The sequence below is a fragment of the Netta rufina genome, assembly GCF_964035555.1.
Source record: "Netta rufina genome assembly, chromosome: 11".
Classification (NCBI taxonomy): Eukaryota; Metazoa; Chordata; class Aves; order Anseriformes; family Anatidae; genus Netta; species Netta rufina.
This window is the reverse complement of record NC_140134.1, coordinates 11109808-11128549: the sequence shown is the minus strand read 5'-3', so window position 1 is coordinate 11128549 and position 18742 is coordinate 11109808. Positions and strand designations below refer to the sequence as shown.

Sequence of the window (18742 nt, the reverse complement as noted above, 5' to 3'; positions counted from 1 at the left end):
CGCCCCGCGCTGCCCGGCGCCGTCGCTGCCTCGCGGCGCCACGCCGCCCGCCCATTGGCTGCCCGCCGCTCCGCCCCGCGCCCCCATTGGCCGCCGCACCCCGCATCGCCTCACACGCGCGCTCCGCCCGCCTGCTTAGAGTAGGCGGAGTCTTGTATAACCCCGCCTCCTTCAGGTGTAGCCCCGCCCCTTTCCCGCCCGCCCCGCCCCTTAAAGGGCCCGCCCGGCCTAGTTGCTGCAGCAGGAGGCGGGCGGTGCAGGGGTGCTCAGCTCTTTATTGACGCGCGCGGCTGCGCCCACGGCCCCGGACACACGGACAGGGACACTGGGGGAAGGCGACGACACACGCAGATGTGACACGGCGAGGGAAGCGCACCCAGGACCCTGCTGCAGCCTCCAGTCCCCCCATGGGGATGAACAGCAGTGGGACCCCAGCATGGGGTGGGAGGGGGTTTTGGGGTTTGCCCAAACCGCCCTGACCCCATGGATATGGGGACCAAACTGCGTCACCGGAGGGTGCTGATGGTGCTGCGGGCACAATGCAGGGGAGCTGCGGAGTGTTACAGCGGAACCGTTCACCACACCGCGCCTGTTCCCTTCCCCATCACCCACCGCGGGGGCAAGGAGAGGCACGGCACACCCTGAGGACAGGCACTAGGCTACGGGGAGGTGGAGGAGCAGAGTCCCATCAGCATGCAGGACCCTCCCGAACCTGCTCCGACAGAGAAACTACGGGGAGAGGGTGGAAAAAAACTAAACACTTCAAGTATCGGTAGTGACGGAAGGTTTCTTCCCCCTGCTGCTGCACTCGGTGGTGTGGAGCAACCTAAATCTGACTCTAGAGACAAGGAGAACATCGCAAGCGACTGCTGGCCTAATGCACGGGGAGGGGGAGCGGGGGGAAGGAAGACGGTGCTGGTCTTGGCGGCGCTTCAGGGAACGGGCACCACCCGCATGGTGTTGGTGTAGCCAGAGCCGGGGCGCCAGCCGGTCAGCACGACCACCAGGTCGCCGGTCTTGAAGAATCCACGCGCTTTGCCTAGGGGAAGAGGAGAGGAGGAAGATGTCAGGGCTCAGGGGCTCCACGCAGCAAGGAGAGCATCACCCCCCTTCATGTGCTTGTTGAAACAAAGCTGGATCTCTGCTGGATGCTATTTAAAGGCTGCCATGATGAAACCCGTCCCACTTCCCAGTTAGATGCAATGCGCTTATGCAACCGCTGGCCCCCATTTCCCAATGGGCAGCTTCCCCAAAATGAGGGTCCCCACAGCAGCCACTCTGGGCTCAGGGTAACCCCAGACTGGGAAAGCCGAGGTGGGAGCAGTGCCACTCACCAACATTCATGCCCAGGTTCACGCGGAGATCCACATCCTCTGCCCAGGCGTCATGGGCGGGCTCTTTGCACAGCACGGGGAAGATGCCCCGGTAGAGGTGGGCCTGGCGCGCCGTCTGGTCATTGCGGGTGACAGCGATGATGGGAGCCCGCGGGCGGTACCGGGACACCAGGTGCGCTGACCTGCAAGGAAGGACAGCGGGCACGAGGTGAAGCATCGCGTTACGGCTGCCCCGGAGCACTTACTTGAGGGAGCCCCTGTTCAACCCATGGGGCACCTCCACTCCAGCACCAGGAGCAAACTGCCCGTCCTCCTCTTTGCAGCCCCAAAACCGTGCTGGGGATGACCAGAGGGATGCTGGCACAGTGTTTTGCAAGAGCTCTACCAACAGAGCTTGATGCTCAAGTGATTTCCAAATTTAGCAACTGGGTGGATCAACACCAGAAGGCAACAGACCCTACTCCAGTCTTGGGGAGGGAGATGGCCTCACCTCCAAGATCTGGCTGTGCCATCTGCACGTTTTGGTCCTGAAAACAAGCAGTTATTTGTCTCGGTTGCTATGTGAAGGTGGCTAGGAGCCATTTATTCCGGCCTCTGCAAGCAGCCCTTGGCATCTCAGTGGGGTCCCTGCAAGTTCCTGCTGTTTTGATGAGCTCCCGCTTTATGGGATGGCAAGCGCCTGCGCCAGCAGCGCTATCCAAAGCTTGCCAGGGAGGATGCTTTCAGAAGCATTGCTACAGGGGAAACTGTGTCAGGGAAAAGCAGAGCTGCCCCAGAAACGGGTTTGACTACACCGATCACTTGATCCCAGAGGTGTGGCAGCCAACACACAACCCCGTACATTTGTACTCCCACCCAGCCAGAAACAAAGCGATGCCCCTCTGTAGGCCATGCAGACAAGTGCCTCTCACCCCAAAATGGGGGCCCCATACACCAGGGGAGCCAGGCAGCTGCCAGGTTCCTCTCCAAGAGGAACTGCTGCCAGCCCCGGGTAGGGACACGAATGCCTTAACACGGCAAACAGCACGCTCTGGGTGGGGACTGCAGCTCGCCCTTCCTTGGGCACTGCTTGCTTACAGAAGGCACCTGCAAAAATGAGGTTAAAGCTGCGAGGCCAGGACATTTAGAGCTCCATGGTTCCGACAAGCATGCCAGCAGCTTCGCTAGCTTTTGCGACCTCATTTCCCAGAGCCAAGCTCAGCAATGCTCTGATTCAAAGACCACTGCTCGGAAATAGGCAGCAGCCTGCTTGAAGCGCCCAGTCACACGTGCCAGCTCTCAGACAATCCTTCCCACACTGACCAATGAGCTGCCTGGTAACTCTATGGGACCCAGGTACTCAAAAGCTGTAACAGAATCCAAGGCTAAAAATATTCAAATATCAGAGTTCAAGTCTTTTCAAAAAGGTCAAGTGTAAGACTGGAACCTTTTACAAAGAAACTTTAGAAGTACAGGAGTATCCAGAAACTCAGTAGTTCTTCATCTCTCCAGAAAGTAGCTGCTTCAAATCATTTTAAGCTGTAACTTTACGGAGAATTCACTGATGGTCTGGTTCTTCAGGTAGACCGTGCTCAGCAATGCACACTGTCACATCTCTGCCACAGCACCAGCTCTGTTCCAAATTCAGACTCTTCCAGAAAGCAGCCTCAGACTTATGGTCCAATGCGCTTTGAACATGGGGCAGCCTGGTTCCTCTAGCTGGAAGGGCTGATCACAGCAAGGCTGCAGCTCTCTACTTTGCTTCCTCTCCACAACTGGAAGAGTGAGTCTCTACGCAGAAGTTGTCACCATCGCTGGACAGAAATCCCTGCTATGCAGCTCACCTGCAGCCAAGGCACTGAGCTAACCTCACCATGCAGGCAGGCACTTGGCTGCTGGGTGCCCGCCTCTTACAGCGAGGCTACTCGCAGGCAGGCATGAGGAAGGAAACTTGCAACACTTTCACACTCCCTCTTCGCCCCAGGGCTTAGGCAAGCTGTGCTGATGCCCGGAAGGTTCAGCAAGGGACCTCTAGTTTGGATGATACATTGAAAGGCTAAGGCCTTGATTAAAAATAGTAATAATAAAAAATCTGTTTCCACTGAACTTTTGTCTTAGAGCTAACTTGACAATTCCTTGCTTTCCTTGCTAAGACATCTGAATGAAGCTGCAACTCTTATTTTCCCTCTACTCTTCCAGCCAGCATTCCTGGCAGAGATGCCGCGCAGAACAGGAAGAGGAGGCAGGGCCTGGTGCTGGTGCCACACTGGCAGGGGCAGGCTCAGGAACTTGCTGCTTGCGTATGTGCGGATGTCTGAGATGTCTGCCCATCTCCTGAGGAACTGGCACTGCAGACAGGCAGCCCGGGCTCTGAGTCGCTGCCAAAACCGGTGCTTCACCATTACAGCTCTGGGCTTTCAAAGCGCTCTTTTTGCACGTCTCCTTCCCCCACCCGGTCACGATGTCCGCGTGACCTGAGGGAACCTGTCGCCTCCTACCTTCCAGACTTGGTGAGGACAATAATGGCCCCGCTGCAGCACTTGAAGGACGCTTCCACAGCGCCAACAGCAGCAGCCTCAGTGGGATCGCAGTTCAGGGAGGTCAGACGACGCAGTTCCTCAAACAACTGCCTGTGAAAGATGGCGGCCTCGGCCTCGCGGGCAATCTACAAGAGCAACACGCGTCCGGGAAGACAACACTCACATCAGTCACACGGGCCAGCACAGGGCAAGGCGAGGTGCTCAGTCAGCAAGCGAATGCTGCCAGCTGCTGACATTCAGAAGAGTCGCCAATTAGCCCAAATTCATCTCAGTGTGCTGTGGTGATGGGGTCACCACCCCAGCCAAGGAACCCTTTGATTCTCAAGATTTCTCTTCTGGATTGGAGGCACCTCACCCCGCCGAGCCCACACTCAGGTGACATCCATGCCCAACTGCCAGGCACTCTTGCTCTGCTCCTACCTACCTGAGTCCTGCCCTGCGGGTGTGTGCAGCTGACAGCAGAGCTGCATGCTGCTTGCTGAATGTTTGCAGTGTTAGCATGGAGCGTGATTTTATTGCCTGAAACAACTGTCATAAAGCACGTGTTTGCACTCTGAGCACCTAACCCACATGCTGGGAATGAGCATCAGTTACCTTACAGAGCCCTAAATCTCTCCCCGCTCTGAGCCCTACCTGCCGGACTCGGTCAGAACTATCAGAGCTGCAGCTAAGCACTTAAAAGAAGCCTCCACTGCGCCTACTGCCATGGCATCAGCAGGGTCCCTGTTGTTTACATTGAGGCGGAAAATTTCTTCGAACAGCTGACGATGAAACATTGCGGCCTCAGCCTCACGAGCGATCTGCAGGCCCGAGTAAGAAGGAAGGAGAAAAGAGGAAAGAAAAGGAAAGGTAGACCAGAGTAACATGAGATCACGTTAATTTACTTAATTTTCATAGTAATGCATGCAAGAGGATACTAAAGGACAGGCTGTGAAACACTCATTGGCTCTCAGGTTTTGAGTTAGTTGAATGCAGTTCTGTCTACCACACCACAGCTGCACAGGCTGCTCCACCACACCATTTATCTGGGGGCCCTGTGCACTAGGCCTTCAAAGGCAGCATTCTGGCTGTAATTTGGATCAAGGAGCAGAGCAAGCCAATTCAGAATACACTTTGCTGCAGGTGCTTGTTTTTACTTCCTTGCCCACAATGCCTCTAGAGTACTCCTTGCAGCTGTTCGTGCCCCCTTCGTACTCTGAGCCAACAGGTGAGCAACTGGTTTCCTACCTCACCCCCAGAAAGGGGAGATGGGCTCCCTCCCAGCTTTGTTTAAGTTCAGAGCCAATAAAGTTTTACCTCCCAGTGCTATACCAACTTCTTTCAGTAAGAGAGGAACAACAGAAACAAGCCTTCCTTACAGGGCTGTCACACCACATATGCTAGGGGAATTTGTGTAGTGCCAGATTCAGACCAGAGGTGCACAAAGAAGGGCTTTCTGGTCACTGACTAAGCATTTGCAACAAGCTCAGTAAATTATTCATCCCGCTGTGCTGAGAACTGCTCACATTTAAGGACAATTCTCATCTCAGAAGGCCACACTTGCCCTTGACAACCCAATAAAGAAGGCTTGCGGAGACTAGAAAAGCATGCAAAGGCTGATCATCTTTTCAAGGACAACTTCATTCAGTTACTCCCAAAGCTGAACAGCTGCTACACAAAGCATGACAAGTTGATGTTTAAGCAGAGACTGTAGTGCCATTGTCATGAAAGCTTTCTAGTTAGACCCTTTCCAAATAAGAATTTTGCTACTTTAGTGTTAATGGATTACTTTTCATGGTGCTGGGAATTATCCCTCTTCCACAGATAACTGTTTAAGCCAAAGCAGTTAAGTGTCTTATGGCTAAATATAACTGCACACGTGACAGGCAGGAGTGCAGTGCCAACCCCAGTTGGGAAGCAGTCAGTTTTGTTACCACCAGCTTCACGTTTCTGTTCGGTAAATAGGATGTGCATGTCCACCTCACAACACTTACTCAAACGCAAGCGCTGGCAGCCAGGCAGCACGTCGTCAGCTCCTGGTCCAGAGGCAGGCAGCTTTGCACAACATGCAGAGTGAGGCCAAGTTCAGCAGGAAGCCTACAGCCCCTGTCTGCAGAGTTAGAATGTGTGTGTATGTGTGCCTGCTCTGACAATGGCTACAGAAGGGCACAGCAATTCAACTCCACATCAAACCTGGCTCTATTTGCATGGAAATGGATACAGGATTTGCAGTTGGCATGCGGGCACAGATAGGGGGTAGAAGTGGGAGAAAGGGAAGCAGAAGAGCATTGTACACCCTGGTCCTGTCAAACGGCCAGGGCAGCACTTGAAGACTAAGGCAATCGTGGATCATGACCTGGGATTGGAAGGAAGCCCAATCCCACAAGTAGGAAATGGCCTGCCCAATATTTGGAAACTTGCTACCAAACTCAAGGCAATTGTTTTTGTCACGGAGATGCCAGCCAGGGAACAGGAAGCTCACTTCTGGGAAGTTCGCTAGAAAGTGATTGCTACTTGAAACCACTGCAGCAACCCCACAAACCACTGGCATAGGCAGGTCAAGTCACTGAGACAGAGGTGCAATGGCACTATGAAGTAAATTCCGCTTGTTTTCAGTGTCACAGCCCACGTTTGCTGTCTGCATCTCCTTAGGGACAAAGCTTTACCTGAAATACTCCTGTGGCAGGGCTGGGTAAGCAAACTATGAGCCTAGACCAGCTTGAGACCAGACAACATACAGAAGAGCTACTCCATGCCTGAGGCAAGGTGCTCTCTTTGTACTGTGACTGCCTGGCCATTTCAGATGGAAGTATTAGGGTAAAACCTTCCACATTTCTCTGGGGGCCTGGCAGAACGAACACTGTCACTCTTGGGTCCGCAGAAGAGGGGAGCACAGGCAGTGGGTACTGGGCTCACACTACAAGTAGAGCGCAACCTGCCTGTGTTGAAGCTTTAATGCCACAATTTGCTGCAGCAAGTTTCCAAATCTTGGTAGGAAGTCAGCTACCACAATTTAGGTGTGAAAAGCTGAGGAAGAACTTTTTAGGTTAGAATTCGGCCAGCAGTCACTGCCCAGTGTTCATCAGGTCGTATTTTGTATCTGCCATGTGCAAAAAAACACCACTCCATACTGGCCAGATAAAAAGGTATTTAGTTAATGCACTGCAAACACAAGGAATCACTTGGTTTATTAATCTATATAACCTGAACTGCAGGTGAAGCTGCTGTGATTCACAGCACTGGTAACTGGGGAGAACCAGTACCTCTAGATACTTGGCATCACGCTTTTTATCAACTGAAACACAAGCTGGGTGAACTTGAAGCAGAGCAGAGGTTTCTGGCAGTTCAGGCATGTAAAAATATGGTGCTGTCAGTAGTCATGCAACAAATATACCCCCCACCAAAAGCACCAGGTGCCAAATGCAACAGTGCTGTAAATCAGACTCACCAGCCTCCCTTATTCCCTCCCACAACCCAGAGGAGTTAGCTGATACTTTTCAGTATCTAGAGATAAACTGCTTAAGCAGCTTTCTGACCTTGGAGAAGTTTAAGGAATTTAACATACTAAAACAGGGCCTTTGAAGAAACCTATACCAAGGTAACAGCAAGAAAACTTGACCTTGGTCTTAAGTCAAAATTAGTGTGAGGAAAATAAAGTTTTAGAACTCAGAGCACTGCAAAGCAGTTCTCAGCTCTGCCTGGCAGTAGCATGCAGCACACCTTGTGAGGTTTCAGGCCCCTTAGGACCATGCTACAGTAAAGGAAACCCCACAGAGGGAGCATGAACCAAAAAATGGCTGGTTCACACTGCTAGGTGCTGCCACCTAGCACCAGACACATTTAGATCTTCAGATGCAGGCTCAGATCAAAGACAGCGTGCTGCCACCTCCACCTGCGGGCTGGGCTCCCACCCAGAGCACTACTCACAGCATGCTGCATGCGCACAGCCTCCAGCGGGTAGTCTCCCTTGGCAGTCTCTCCGGACAGCATGATGCAGTCTGCTCCGTCCAGGACAGCATTGGCAACGTCACTGCCCTCAGCACGGGTTGGGCGAGGTTTCTTGATCATGCTTTCCAGCATCTGCAGGAGAACAAGCCCAAAGTCAGGGCACCAGGAAAGGAATCAGCTGCTTTTTCACAAGATGCTTGACTGATAGCATCGAGGATGTTGTTTGGGGTCATGGGTTGTTGTTTTTTCATCTAAAACCAGGTCAACAGTAGGTCTGCACCAACTACAGTAATCCTTATCTAAGGCAAGATGTTCCTCTTTTTATATAGGTTATCTAGAGGCTCAACCTTAGTACAGCTGCTAATGTCAGCACCTGTACTGAAGTGTGAAATCAGACTGCTCCTGAGCAGAGCTCTTCCTACCCACTTCTCCCAGAAGCTGGTGCAACTCCACATATTGCTATCACAGGCTGGCCAGCTCTTGTCTTCCTCAGGTGCTCAGCTCTCCCCTGGCTGCAGCATGCACAGAGGAAGCACAGCTCAGAAGTGAGCTCTGCCAGCACATGAAAACTGTCTGAAAACTATTTGTTCATGATCCCTACTGGAATGCACAAAGCTGAGGAGTGGCAGCTCCCAGGCTAAGGTGACTTGTTTTTTCCCCCCCGTTTCCTTCTGATGCAGCAGTGTGAGTGCAACTTGCTCAGAGTTGCCACATCCCTTGCAAGAGTTCCTACAACCTTGCTGGAGTACATAAACAAATCTTTAAGTAAGTGCTTCAAGATGAGCTATTCAGCCACTGCAATGCCTCTTTGCTCTTGGTTCCTTACCCTCTACCAAATGCCATTGAGGATGTGCCCCCAGCCCACCCCCCACAGCATGGGGTGACAGCTACTGACACTCCTGCCCTGCCAGACCCACAGACACTCTGGCAGTTAGGAGCTAGCTTTGTGTTTCACGTACCTGAGTGGCACAGATGATGGGTTTGCCAGCCCTGTTGCAGCGCCCAATCATCATCTTCTGGGCAAGGAAAACTTTCTCAGCAGGGATCTCAATTCCCAGGTCACCACGGGCCACCATAATGCCATCGCTGGCCTCCATGATCTCATCAAACCTGGCAGCGAGAGAAGAGGCTCATTATCCCTGTTGTTCTGAGGGCAGACCGCCTGTTCTGTCCTCCCACTTCCGAAAGGGAGCACTGTACTGCAATGCTATGGGCACTCTGCCCTTCCAGGTGCCATTTTGGTAACTTGTAACACCGCAGTAAGAGGAAAAAAACAAGACCATAGGAAGCAGACAGTTTACAAAGCTATGCAAAACCTAATCAAGAGGAGCACAAGTTGATCGCTCACCTGCGCACACCCTCGTGGTTCTCAATCTTGCTGATGATCTTGATGTTCTTTCCCTTTTCCCCTAGCACCTTCCTGACAGCATGGACATCAGCAGCTTTACGGATGAAGGACGCAAACACCATGTCCACATTCTGCTCCACACCGAATTTCAGGTCCTGAATGTCCTTTTCAGAGACGGCAGGCAGGTCGACTGCAGCACCAGGGAGGTTCACGCCTTTCTTGCTGCCGAGCATGCCACCGTTCTCGATCTCGGTCATGACATAGTCCTTGCCTGGAACAGAAGTGCTCCCACAGTCAGTGTTTACCAGCAAGCTCCTCACTGCCAGGTCCCACACCACCACCTGCCTGAGAACCGCAGCACTAACAGCATCGATGCAATAAAAGCACACCACTGCTCTCTTCAGTAGTCTCATGGAACATAGGAACTTCAGTTCACCCACAGAAGCACAGCAGAGCAGTTCAAAACCACTTCTGTGCTGCTCTGGGGGAAGATGCCATTTGTTCCCTGCAGGAGTGGGGCTGCCAGGCTGCATTCCTGCATGTAGGCACCCCATAACACTAAATGGAGTACCCAAGAGCCTCACCTCCACGCTCCTGCACCCTCTGGGATTGGAGGCAACACCTCCAGGCTGGAGCAGTTTATGCACTACCACCAAGGGAGTGGTGTGGAACTCACCTTGCCCCAACATTACCAGTAAAGCTAGTTCCATCTGCAGCTACAAAACTTGGTGTTTATTATAAAATATTAAATCCTGCATAAAAAATTGAAATAGCCTGCATGAGCAGGTGTACATTACAAGCACAGGTACACCCCCCACACATGTACCTCTGAAGAGTTTCAGATCAGTCTGGTGAAACCCTGTTCAAGTTAGTGACTGAAAGCTTGCTACACTTGAAGCAGAGATAGTTTTGCTCAAAGTCTTGCTACAGCATTAAGCCTAGCTGCAAAGCGTTCCTTTCTTTAACGTAGAACTGCAAGTTAAGCAACAGTTGCTGAAAGAAAAGTCAAAGAGGTTCTTAGGAAAGAGCAAACAGGCAGAGCTAGCAAATCCTGGAAGGGCTGTTACACACCTTTCTCCTTAACCAGCAAGGAAATGAGACCATCATCCACGTAGATTTTGCTGCCAACTTCTACAACCTTGGTAAGATTCTTGTAGTCCAGCCACAGCACGTTCTCATCGCATTTCTCCATGAAGGCATCATCCAGGGTCACTTTAAGAGCTGCACCCTTCTTGAGTTCCACTTCTGCTGTGCCACTCTGTGTCAAAACACACATTTTCAGCAAAACCAGCACAAACAGGCACCCAACTGCCTCCCAGCTTGCAGCACTTCATCCTAACTTTTGGTACAAATGCCAGATAATGCACACAGTTATTTTGTTCGCACAAAACATCATTTGTCTGGGGAAAGCAGGACACAGGAATAGCATTATGTAGTCTTATGCACTGAAAAGGGTAGAAAAAAAAAAATGAACTTACTCCCTTGATGAGTCCAGTTCGGATTTCAGGTCCCTTGGTATCCAGTGCAATAGCCACAGGTCTGTAGGTGATAGGATCAGAGGCAAAGCTCTCTGTAGCTTCTCGCACGTTCTTGATTGTGCCCTCATGATACTGGCAAGGGAAAGAGATGGAAACTTTAATCTACCACTGTGCACCCCAAAAACTGCCCAAGCTACCATTCAACATAGCAGAACAGCAGCATGACCAGGCCTAGGATTCCACTGTCAGGCAGATGAACGAACGTTTTTACAGCTCCGGCCTAAATCTTCCAGACGGATAAGGGATTTACTCAGAGGATATTATCCATGTACGTATTTGCATTTCATTTCAAGTGCTAAAGCAATATCAGACGGAAGTTCAGGACTCCAGCACCGTGCACCAGGCTTCAAAACCCTTTCACATGCTCACATCCTGCTAATACCACTGGTTTCAGACACTTTTGTGAGGAAATTCCACCTCAACTACCCTGAATGAGCTTCAGATAATCAGCAGGTCAATTTACTTTCTAGTTTAAACAAGATTAGAGATAACCTTGACAGAGTGATGCAACACTTGACAGACTTTTAAAGATAAGAAATGCCCTTTTACCTCTCTGTGCCACGGGCTGACAGTGTATTGCCTGGCTCACCCGGAAACATGCGACTGCCCCCATAATAACCTGCCTCACAACCAGAATCCAGCACCAGCAAGGTAGGGCAGGAACAGGCTGTGCTCAAGTTGGCCTGCATGCCCTCAGCCAGAGATATGCCACAGCTAGCTCTTTAGAAGAAGGAAAAATTAAGGTATTTACTGATCAAGTGTGCAAGCTGAGACTGAGGAGGCCCCCGATCCTTCCATGTGCCCGTACAGCGCCATTAGGTTTATCTGGCCCTAGTCACCTGGAATTTATTTGCTTTTGATACAGATCAATGAGTGCCTCCTAGGCAGGCTGACTTCCTGAAGAATGACATACGCCGAACAGGAATGCAGACAGATGAAGTAAAAGCCAACTTCCTCTATAAAACAACTGCAGCCAGGTGCTGGGGCTTGAAGTTGGTAATTTAAGCCCTATTGAGTGTTTTAGGGTAAACACTGCAACTGAAACACATACAGCACATGAAAACCCCTGAATTCACTGAATAATTGAGTGCTTCAGAGGAGCAGCAGGGAACACAAACTTAGCCTGGCTACACTTGACAGTCAGACTAAACAAGAGATGACAGCAAGACGAATTCTACTGTCACCTAACCTCATCTCTACGAAACACAGAATTAGAAGGGACTTCACCCAAAACCAAGCCACACTCCCTGTCCTTCATCCCAGCTAACAAGCACACAAGCCACAGGAGCAGCACTGTGTAAAACTCAGTATTTAATTGAGTCAAGGTCCAATGGCTGTCCACAGCTAAGCACCAGACCTTTTGGTTTCTACAGTGCCCTGTGGCCTTTAAAGGCCACAAGGGTGACAGGCCGAGCTATTACGCACCTCAAAGCTCCTGGTTCAGTAAGCAAAGCCACCTACAGCTGTCACTTGGTTACTGTTTGACATTTTGAAAGCTGGAGGGCAGCCAGTGAGAAAACGCAGCCTCAACACTCAGGGCAGCATTCGAGGCAAGCTGGAATGGGATCCTTGGCTCCCCCAGCATCGCTAAGGATGTCATCTATTTTTATCAATAAGGGCTCGTCGGCCGCAGTGTTGATTTCTTTTGACCTTATTCTTATAAGTTTATCGCCCCAAGACCCGCATACCATGGTGCTAGCCTTATGACCACCAGGAGCACAACCCGAGCAGCTGGTTAGCCAAGCAAACTCAGGAGTTCAACTCCTCCAAATGGGCACAGTCGTGACTCCAAATCGCTAATAGTTTTCATTTAAGACAAGGTCATTCATTGATCACCGGCTTGCAAAGCCCCCAGCAATAAAGCAGGATCAACAGGACAGTTGTGTACTCCTGCTGAGGTGCCCAGCACCGTGAAATAGTTCTCGGCTTCTGCAATTAACTGAGGAGCAGCAGCCTTGTGAAGTGAGCAGCAGGGCATGAGGAAGAAGTGAAGGACCTCACAGCGAGCAGCTGGCACACACGTCTAACATCAGCTACCTGGCTCCCAGGTACAGGTGGGTGCACAGAAGGGTGTGGAACCAACCTGATCTGCTTCCAAAAAGGCTTGGAAAGCACACTAAGGTGTTACTAGCAGCCTCACAGGTTCAGTATTTACATCTGGCATGCTTTCCCCAAAGGCAGAGCTCAGTCTTGTCTTGCCACATGATTAGAGCTGCTCTGGAGCAGGCTGGGCTTCCCTTCGTATCCTCTTCCACAAGGGAAGGGGTCAGCAGACACACATAAGGACCTGCTCAGGGCAGCATCAGCTCAGCCCACACCCTTACCTCGTGGGTGCCGTGAGAGAAGTTGAGGCGGGCAACGTTCATTCCAGATTTAATCATTTCCTTCAGCTTCTCCACGGAGCGGGAGGCTGGGCCTGGAAGAAGGAAGCAGTTGGAATATTAACTTTATAAAAAAATAATGAGATAACCCACAGACGTCAAGACCGTTTCATGTGGAAGGGATAAGTAAGGTATGGTGGATACAGACTTGCTCAACGCCGAAACAGCTCATTTCTACAGCAGCAAGCGTTGTTTTAACTTGCCTTTGGGAGTGCATTTGAACCCAACCAGTCCAGACTTCCCTGGCTACTGGATCCACTCCTAGCAATGCTACGGGTTGGGCAGGCATGGGAAAGTCGTGCTGTTTCAACACACGGAGCCAGCCTTGGCAAGGGATAAAGGCTCAAGTCGTCCCACAATTTCCGCAGCGAGTTTCACCGGCACAGGGGTTCGCAGCTTATTTGCTGCGGAGAGCTGCAGCTCCCTGTTATCTAGGAACCACCTACCGATGGTACAGATGATGCCGGTGTTCCTCGCAATGGTTGGCTCGGAGTCGATGTCCAGGCGGCACATGTGCTCCAGGAAGGTGTCCGCCATGGCAGCATGGAGCTGCTGGGTCTGGATGAAAGCAGTCCCCGCATCGTGGTGCTTCGACATCGTTACTGGAGTCTTTTGTCTGGAAGAGAAGAAAGCCTTGCCAGGTTTAGGGATCACCCACACTCGCTCGTCAGAGACACCAACACACCCACGTGATGAATATGGAGGTAACAAGAAAGCTGCTACTGGGTCAGACTATCTTTATGTTCCTACTTGAGAGTCTCAGATACAGGCAAGACACACTTCTATTTAAATGTCATTCCCCACATAGACCACCCAAAGCTCACCTGCCTTCTATGCAGAAGTTCCCTTCATAGCTTCTCTTCATTGCCAGTCTTCCCCTGGAGCTACACAACGCAACAAAATTCAAGCACTTCAGCACACAGGCAGCGTTCTGCCTCCTCCCTCCCAGCTCTCAAGTCCTCTCTCCTACAAGCCTCAGCTGCGGTGCCCACCCCAAGGGGGGGCCGTGGCAGCTCGCTGCTAGCATGGCCGCAGAGGTGCTCTACGCAGGCAATCTTCTGCAGGGACGCACCTAATCACAGCAGGGTCCACCTAAGCTTAACACCCGTCCTTCAGCCTGCACAGATAAGTAGACTTGAGTTGATTAAACACAACACCGTGGCAGAGAACATGGAAAAGACTGAAGACTCCTTTAACATCCTCCTCAATAACATCCTCCTCAAGGTCTCTCTTTGAACCAAAGACACCATATGGCTGCTCCCGCCCCCTCTGTTCACCCTCACCCAGGGTGGCAGAAAGCCACCGCAGGGCTCAGAGACTGGTTATTTTGGGGATAACAAACTGTGAGCTCTGCCTGCTGGCTTGTACAGTACAACAGCATCCCCAGAAGAGTGGGGAAGGTCCCCGTCACACAAGAAAGCTAAACTGAATCTCACAGATGTCTGCTGTGATAGGAGTGCATCCCATTCACAACCATGTCCTCTTCTACCTCCCATCTTCCTTCTGCTTTCACACCCAGGTAAAAGACGGCCTGGCTGGGCAAGGCTCAGCTGCTTCCTCTGATGGTGCTACCACCTGGAGAAGTATTTTACCACCTCTGTATTGAAAAAGCTGTCGGCAAATGTGTGATGTGAGGCTTCACTGAGCAACATGGGGTTTTCTGCCTGCCCCAAGCACACAAAATGGTGCTCGCTGTGCATGCCAGCTAGCCCAGGGCCTCCAGCTTTGAAGCAGGGCACTAGGAAGCTGACAGCTCTACGGAAGAATGAAATTGTGCTGCTAAGGCAGGGGCAGGGAGGTCCCCAGAGACCCCGCTGCAGCGCTGTGCTGCCAGGCCCTCCCTCCCTTCCCCCCTCCCTCCCTCCCCACCTACGTGCGGATCCTCTCGCAGTCAGCCCTGAGTCACCCCCGCCTCATCGCCTCGCCGAGCAGAGCGAGGAGACAGGCCAGCGAAAACCATAATTTGTCCTGGCAAGCGTCCTTCACCTCAGCCCTGCCAGAACCTGCTGATTCACTGCAGTCAGAACAAGAAAGCCTGCCCACATAAAAAGCTTCGACAAAGTCACATTATTACGGGAATGCCCGCTGGTCAGACCTGAACACTGTGTTTCAGCCCTCTAACTGCTGCTGCCGCATCCCGGAGCACCTGTCTGACAGCGCCAGGCACGAGCAGAGAGGCTCTGCTGGGAAACGGCCTCCGTGCACCTCCAAAGAGGATGTGGAGGAAGATGAGACAGGCTGCACCCAGAGCACCACTGGTGCAACTTTCTGAGAACACGTGGAGGAGCTCTGCCTGTTTCATAAGCAGCTCCTGTCTCCTGGAAGTCCCCCACCCACTCGAACCATTTGTAATGCTAATTTTTTTTTAACCCCCAAAGGCTTTACAAATTTACTAAAAGGGAAAGTGAAATTGCCTTGAGTCAGAATCCCCTTTCCAAGATTTTCCTGCAAACCCAGGGAGATCAGAAGAACTGCGGTGCTGGGGCCTTGGTTGAGGGTGAGAGCAGAAACGCAGCAGAAAAAAAAAAAAAAAAAAAAACACAAAACCTCATCTGCCTGCTACCAGCAAGTTTCTGTTTTTTATACTTCCTCCTGCCTCCCTTTACCACACATTCACAAAGCATCTACTGAATTCTCCTGGAAGGACCAGTTTTATAAACCTGGCAGGAATGTCTGGCATTTAATAAAAAGCAATGGGAAACCAGGACTTCACGGACACCTGAAGGCACCGTGCACTCCGTCTGAGCAGAGCATGGAAGGGGGAAAGTAATACCCTGCAAAGCCTGATTCCCTGGATAAATCTCATTTCCTTCCTCGGGGCACAACTGATAAATCCCCACGCTGATTGAGAGCTGTCCGTGCTCCAGGCAGGGTGCACCAAAGATGGCTGGTGCCTCCCTTGCCGTTGAACGTTCTAGAAAGCCGGGACCGTTTGAGGTCGGCGTGCCCGGTTTCAGCAGCAAGGTGACTAAGTGGAGCCGGCTCATCCTGCGGTCGGCAGCAAGAAACGTTACGTCTACGGCATCTCCAGCCCTGCCCCAGGGGAGGAAGAAAGCAGAGGCTGCGCAGAGCGGCAATCCCCGCTGCAACCCCCTTATCTCAGCCTGCAACAGAGGGAAGTGTGACTTTGCAGGGCTGGTGTTAACCACCGCCACGCCGGGCAGAGATGTTTCCCTGCTTCAGGGTCTCAGCTGCAATAAAAATCAATTTCTGTGGCAAAACAGGCTTTTAACAGGGTCAGTTCCTCTTCCAGGGAAGGACAACTCCCAGCTGCAGCAGGATGCCACGCCACATCCTTACGCAACCATGGGATGCCTCCCAAAATGCGAGGCTTTTGGAGGCCGGATGCAACCCCAAGCATGCCTGCAGCTCTGCCACGGGTCAGGCTGCAGTAAGCTGGGTGCTGGGACTGGGAAGGACACTCTCGCCCAAACAGTGCTGGGTGACACTGGTGCTCTCCCCGTGTGCTGGTGGGTGAGCTGTCAGAGCCACGTACGGCTTGGCTGTGCCTGCCTTCCCCAGAGGGCAAAGGTACACAGCAGGCTTAAAGCACCATAAATCAGTAGAGGTGACTATCAGATGTTTGCTGGTGACAAGGAAGAACTTATCTAGAGGATACAGCCGGAGCAGACACACCTACCAACTTCACTTTGCCGTGCTCCAACACAGGCCGAGAAGCCCTCCAGCCACACCAGCACAAATCAAACCTCCAGCACACCAGCACAAATCAAACCTCCCCGCTATCAAGCTGAAAGCTTTTTAACATGACAAAAAAAGGGCCTTTTTTTCCTTTAAATGTATGCATAGTTGGGGGTGGAAACTCGACTCCCCCAGCCACACACCGCCCAACCGTGTGAGCGGGCTGGGGATGGAGATGTTGTGCGCAGGGTCTGGCAGTGGCAGCAGCAGGGTACTGCAGCCCCATTCCCTACGTGCCGGCCATCACAGCACGCTGCAGCCACCCCGGCCCCCTCCCAGCAGCCACCGGCTGCCCTTAGGGCCAGCCCCAGCCGGGGACGCAGGGAGATAAAGGATTAGCACGTGGCCCGGCCCGCCCGCTCAGCCAGAGGAACATTTTGTCTGTGTTAAATTGAATTACCAGCTCGGGGCACGGAAGGGGAATTAACGCCGGCTTTGTGGTGCTCCAGCTAACGGCGATAAATTCAAGGTTTTAATAAAAACGTGTGTTTAGTTGGGAAAAAACAGACGGCTCGGGTGGGAGGCCTGGATGCGGCGCTGCGGTCTCCGCCAGCAGCAGGAAGAGTGCTTTCGAGTGAAAGCAAAGTTTCGGGGCAGGGTTTTGCCCTGAATCACGGCGTCCAACACCTGGCCGGCAGCAGAGCTCCCTGTGCTGAAAGAGAAGACTGTTTTTAAGCCGGCCGCAGCAGCATGGCACATGGGGCCACCGAACCGCAACCGCAGGGCTGTCCCTCCCTCGAGCACACCTAGCGCTCTCACAGCACCACGTGCGGGCTCCTTCCTAGAAATACTTAAGCTGAAGTTCTGCTTTGAAAACTGGGCACAAAAACGTGCTTAGGACGGTGGGGGGGGTTTTAGCTCAGCCCTTACGGGTTGCACAAGCAGCCCTCGAGCTTCCCCGGAGGCACTGAGGCAACCCGAGCAGCTCCTCGCCGCCCAGCCCGGCCCGGCCCAGCCCAGCCCTCGGGTGCCGGTGCCAGCTGCCGTCAGGAGCCGTCCTTGCAGCACGGGGGGGCCGCTTCCCGGCGCGTTAATCACCGGCATCCCGGCAGCTCCCCTGAGCGCATCCCCGGGGCTGCCGGCCGGGTAGCGCCGAGGCCAGCCCTGAGCACGCCCCAACCCTCGCCTGCTGCTTCTACCGCTCGGGGGGAGGCAGCCGAGGGGGTCCCAGTGCCCGCACCCCCCCCCCCTTACCCCAAACTCGGTGCGAAGCGGCCCCCGGAGCAAACAGCCGGGGACAGGGGGGGGCAGGAGGCAATGGGAAGGGCCCGCGGCCGCCGACACGAGTGTTGCCGCGGCTCTGCCTCAGCGCCCGGGGGCAGGGAGCGGCTCAGGGCGGCGGCGCGAGGCCGGGCTCCCCGCCAGGGACACGCGGGGCCTCGCGCCCCTCAGGGACCGCTCCCCGCTAACGGCCGCACCCCCCTAACGGCCGCTCATCGCTAACGGCCGGCCCCGCGGGGAGCCCCCCGGCCTCGGCACGGGCACCGGGGATGGCGGCGGCCCCCGGTGCCCGCCCACCGCCCCTTCCTTCCCTGTCCGGGGCCGCCGTTACCTCCTGGTGCCGCTCCCGCCGCCAAGCACCGCTCCCGTCCTGCCCGAGAGCCGCCGCTCCTCTGCGCGTGGCCCGGCCGCGCCGCCAAGGTGATCCCGGCCGCAGCACCGCCCCCACGGATCCCTCCGCCGGCTTCGCGCCGCGGGGGAGAAGCGGGGACTACTTTTTCCGGCGGAAGCGCAAGCTGCGGTTGAGGAGTGAGGCGACTCACGCGCCCCGCAGCCAATCAGGCGGCGGCGCAGCAGGCGGGCACGCCGGAGGAGAGTGGCCGCCGCTCTTAAAGGGGCCGCGCCGCTCTTAAAGGAGCCGCGCCGCTCTTAAAGGGGCCGCGCCCCTTAATTCACCCCCCCCGCGCCCCCTGCCCGCGGTACCTGCAGGGGCGCTGGGCGGGCGGGGGGCACCGTGTGGTGCCTCCCTCCGCCCCCCTGGCCACCCCGCGGTGTC

The 18742-nt window shown here is 53.6% G+C and overlaps 1 protein-coding gene across 2 annotated transcripts; it reads right to left on the bottom strand.

Annotated features, from left to right (window-relative positions):
• Nucleotides 1-255: 255 nt before the first annotated feature.
• Nucleotides 256-18431, bottom strand: PKM (pyruvate kinase M1/2). 2 transcript variants are annotated; one of them, XM_084293502.1, is made up of 11 exons: nt 18299-18431; nt 13494-13663; nt 12991-13082; nt 10607-10738; nt 10200-10386; nt 9129-9399; nt 8740-8890; nt 7760-7912; nt 4487-4653; nt 1335-1516; nt 256-1039 (listed from the first exon to the last, which is right to left on the bottom strand). In XM_084293502.1, the coding sequence occupies exons 2-11, from the start codon at nt 13642-13644 to the stop codon at nt 933-935; spliced, it is 1593 nt and encodes a 530-aa protein (XP_084149628.1). In that variant the 5' UTR covers nt 13645-13663; nt 18299-18431; the 3' UTR covers nt 256-932. The 2 variants fall into 2 exon arrangements, with proteins under 2 accessions (XP_084149628.1, XP_084149627.1); XM_084293501.1 differs by lacking the exons at nt 4487-4653; nt 18299-18431 and adding an exon at nt 3812-3978.
• Between the last annotated feature and the right edge of the window lie 311 nt (nt 18432-18742).

What these genes read in the sequence shown, in the direction of transcription:
- PKM (XM_084293502.1), bottom strand. Translation starts at nt 13,644, where the DNA reads ATGTCGAAGCACCACGATGCGGGGACTGCTTTCATCCAGACCCAGCAG. An exon ending in TCTCTCACGGCACCCACGAG is followed by an intron (nt 10,739 to 12,990) that starts GTAAGGGTGTGG and finishes TTCCCTTGCCAG; the next exon opens with TATCATGAGGGCACAATCAA. An exon ending in AACCACGAGGGTGTGCGCAG is followed by an intron (nt 8,891 to 9,128) that starts GTGAGCGATCAA and finishes TCTCGCTGCCAG; the next exon opens with GTTTGATGAGATCATGGAGG.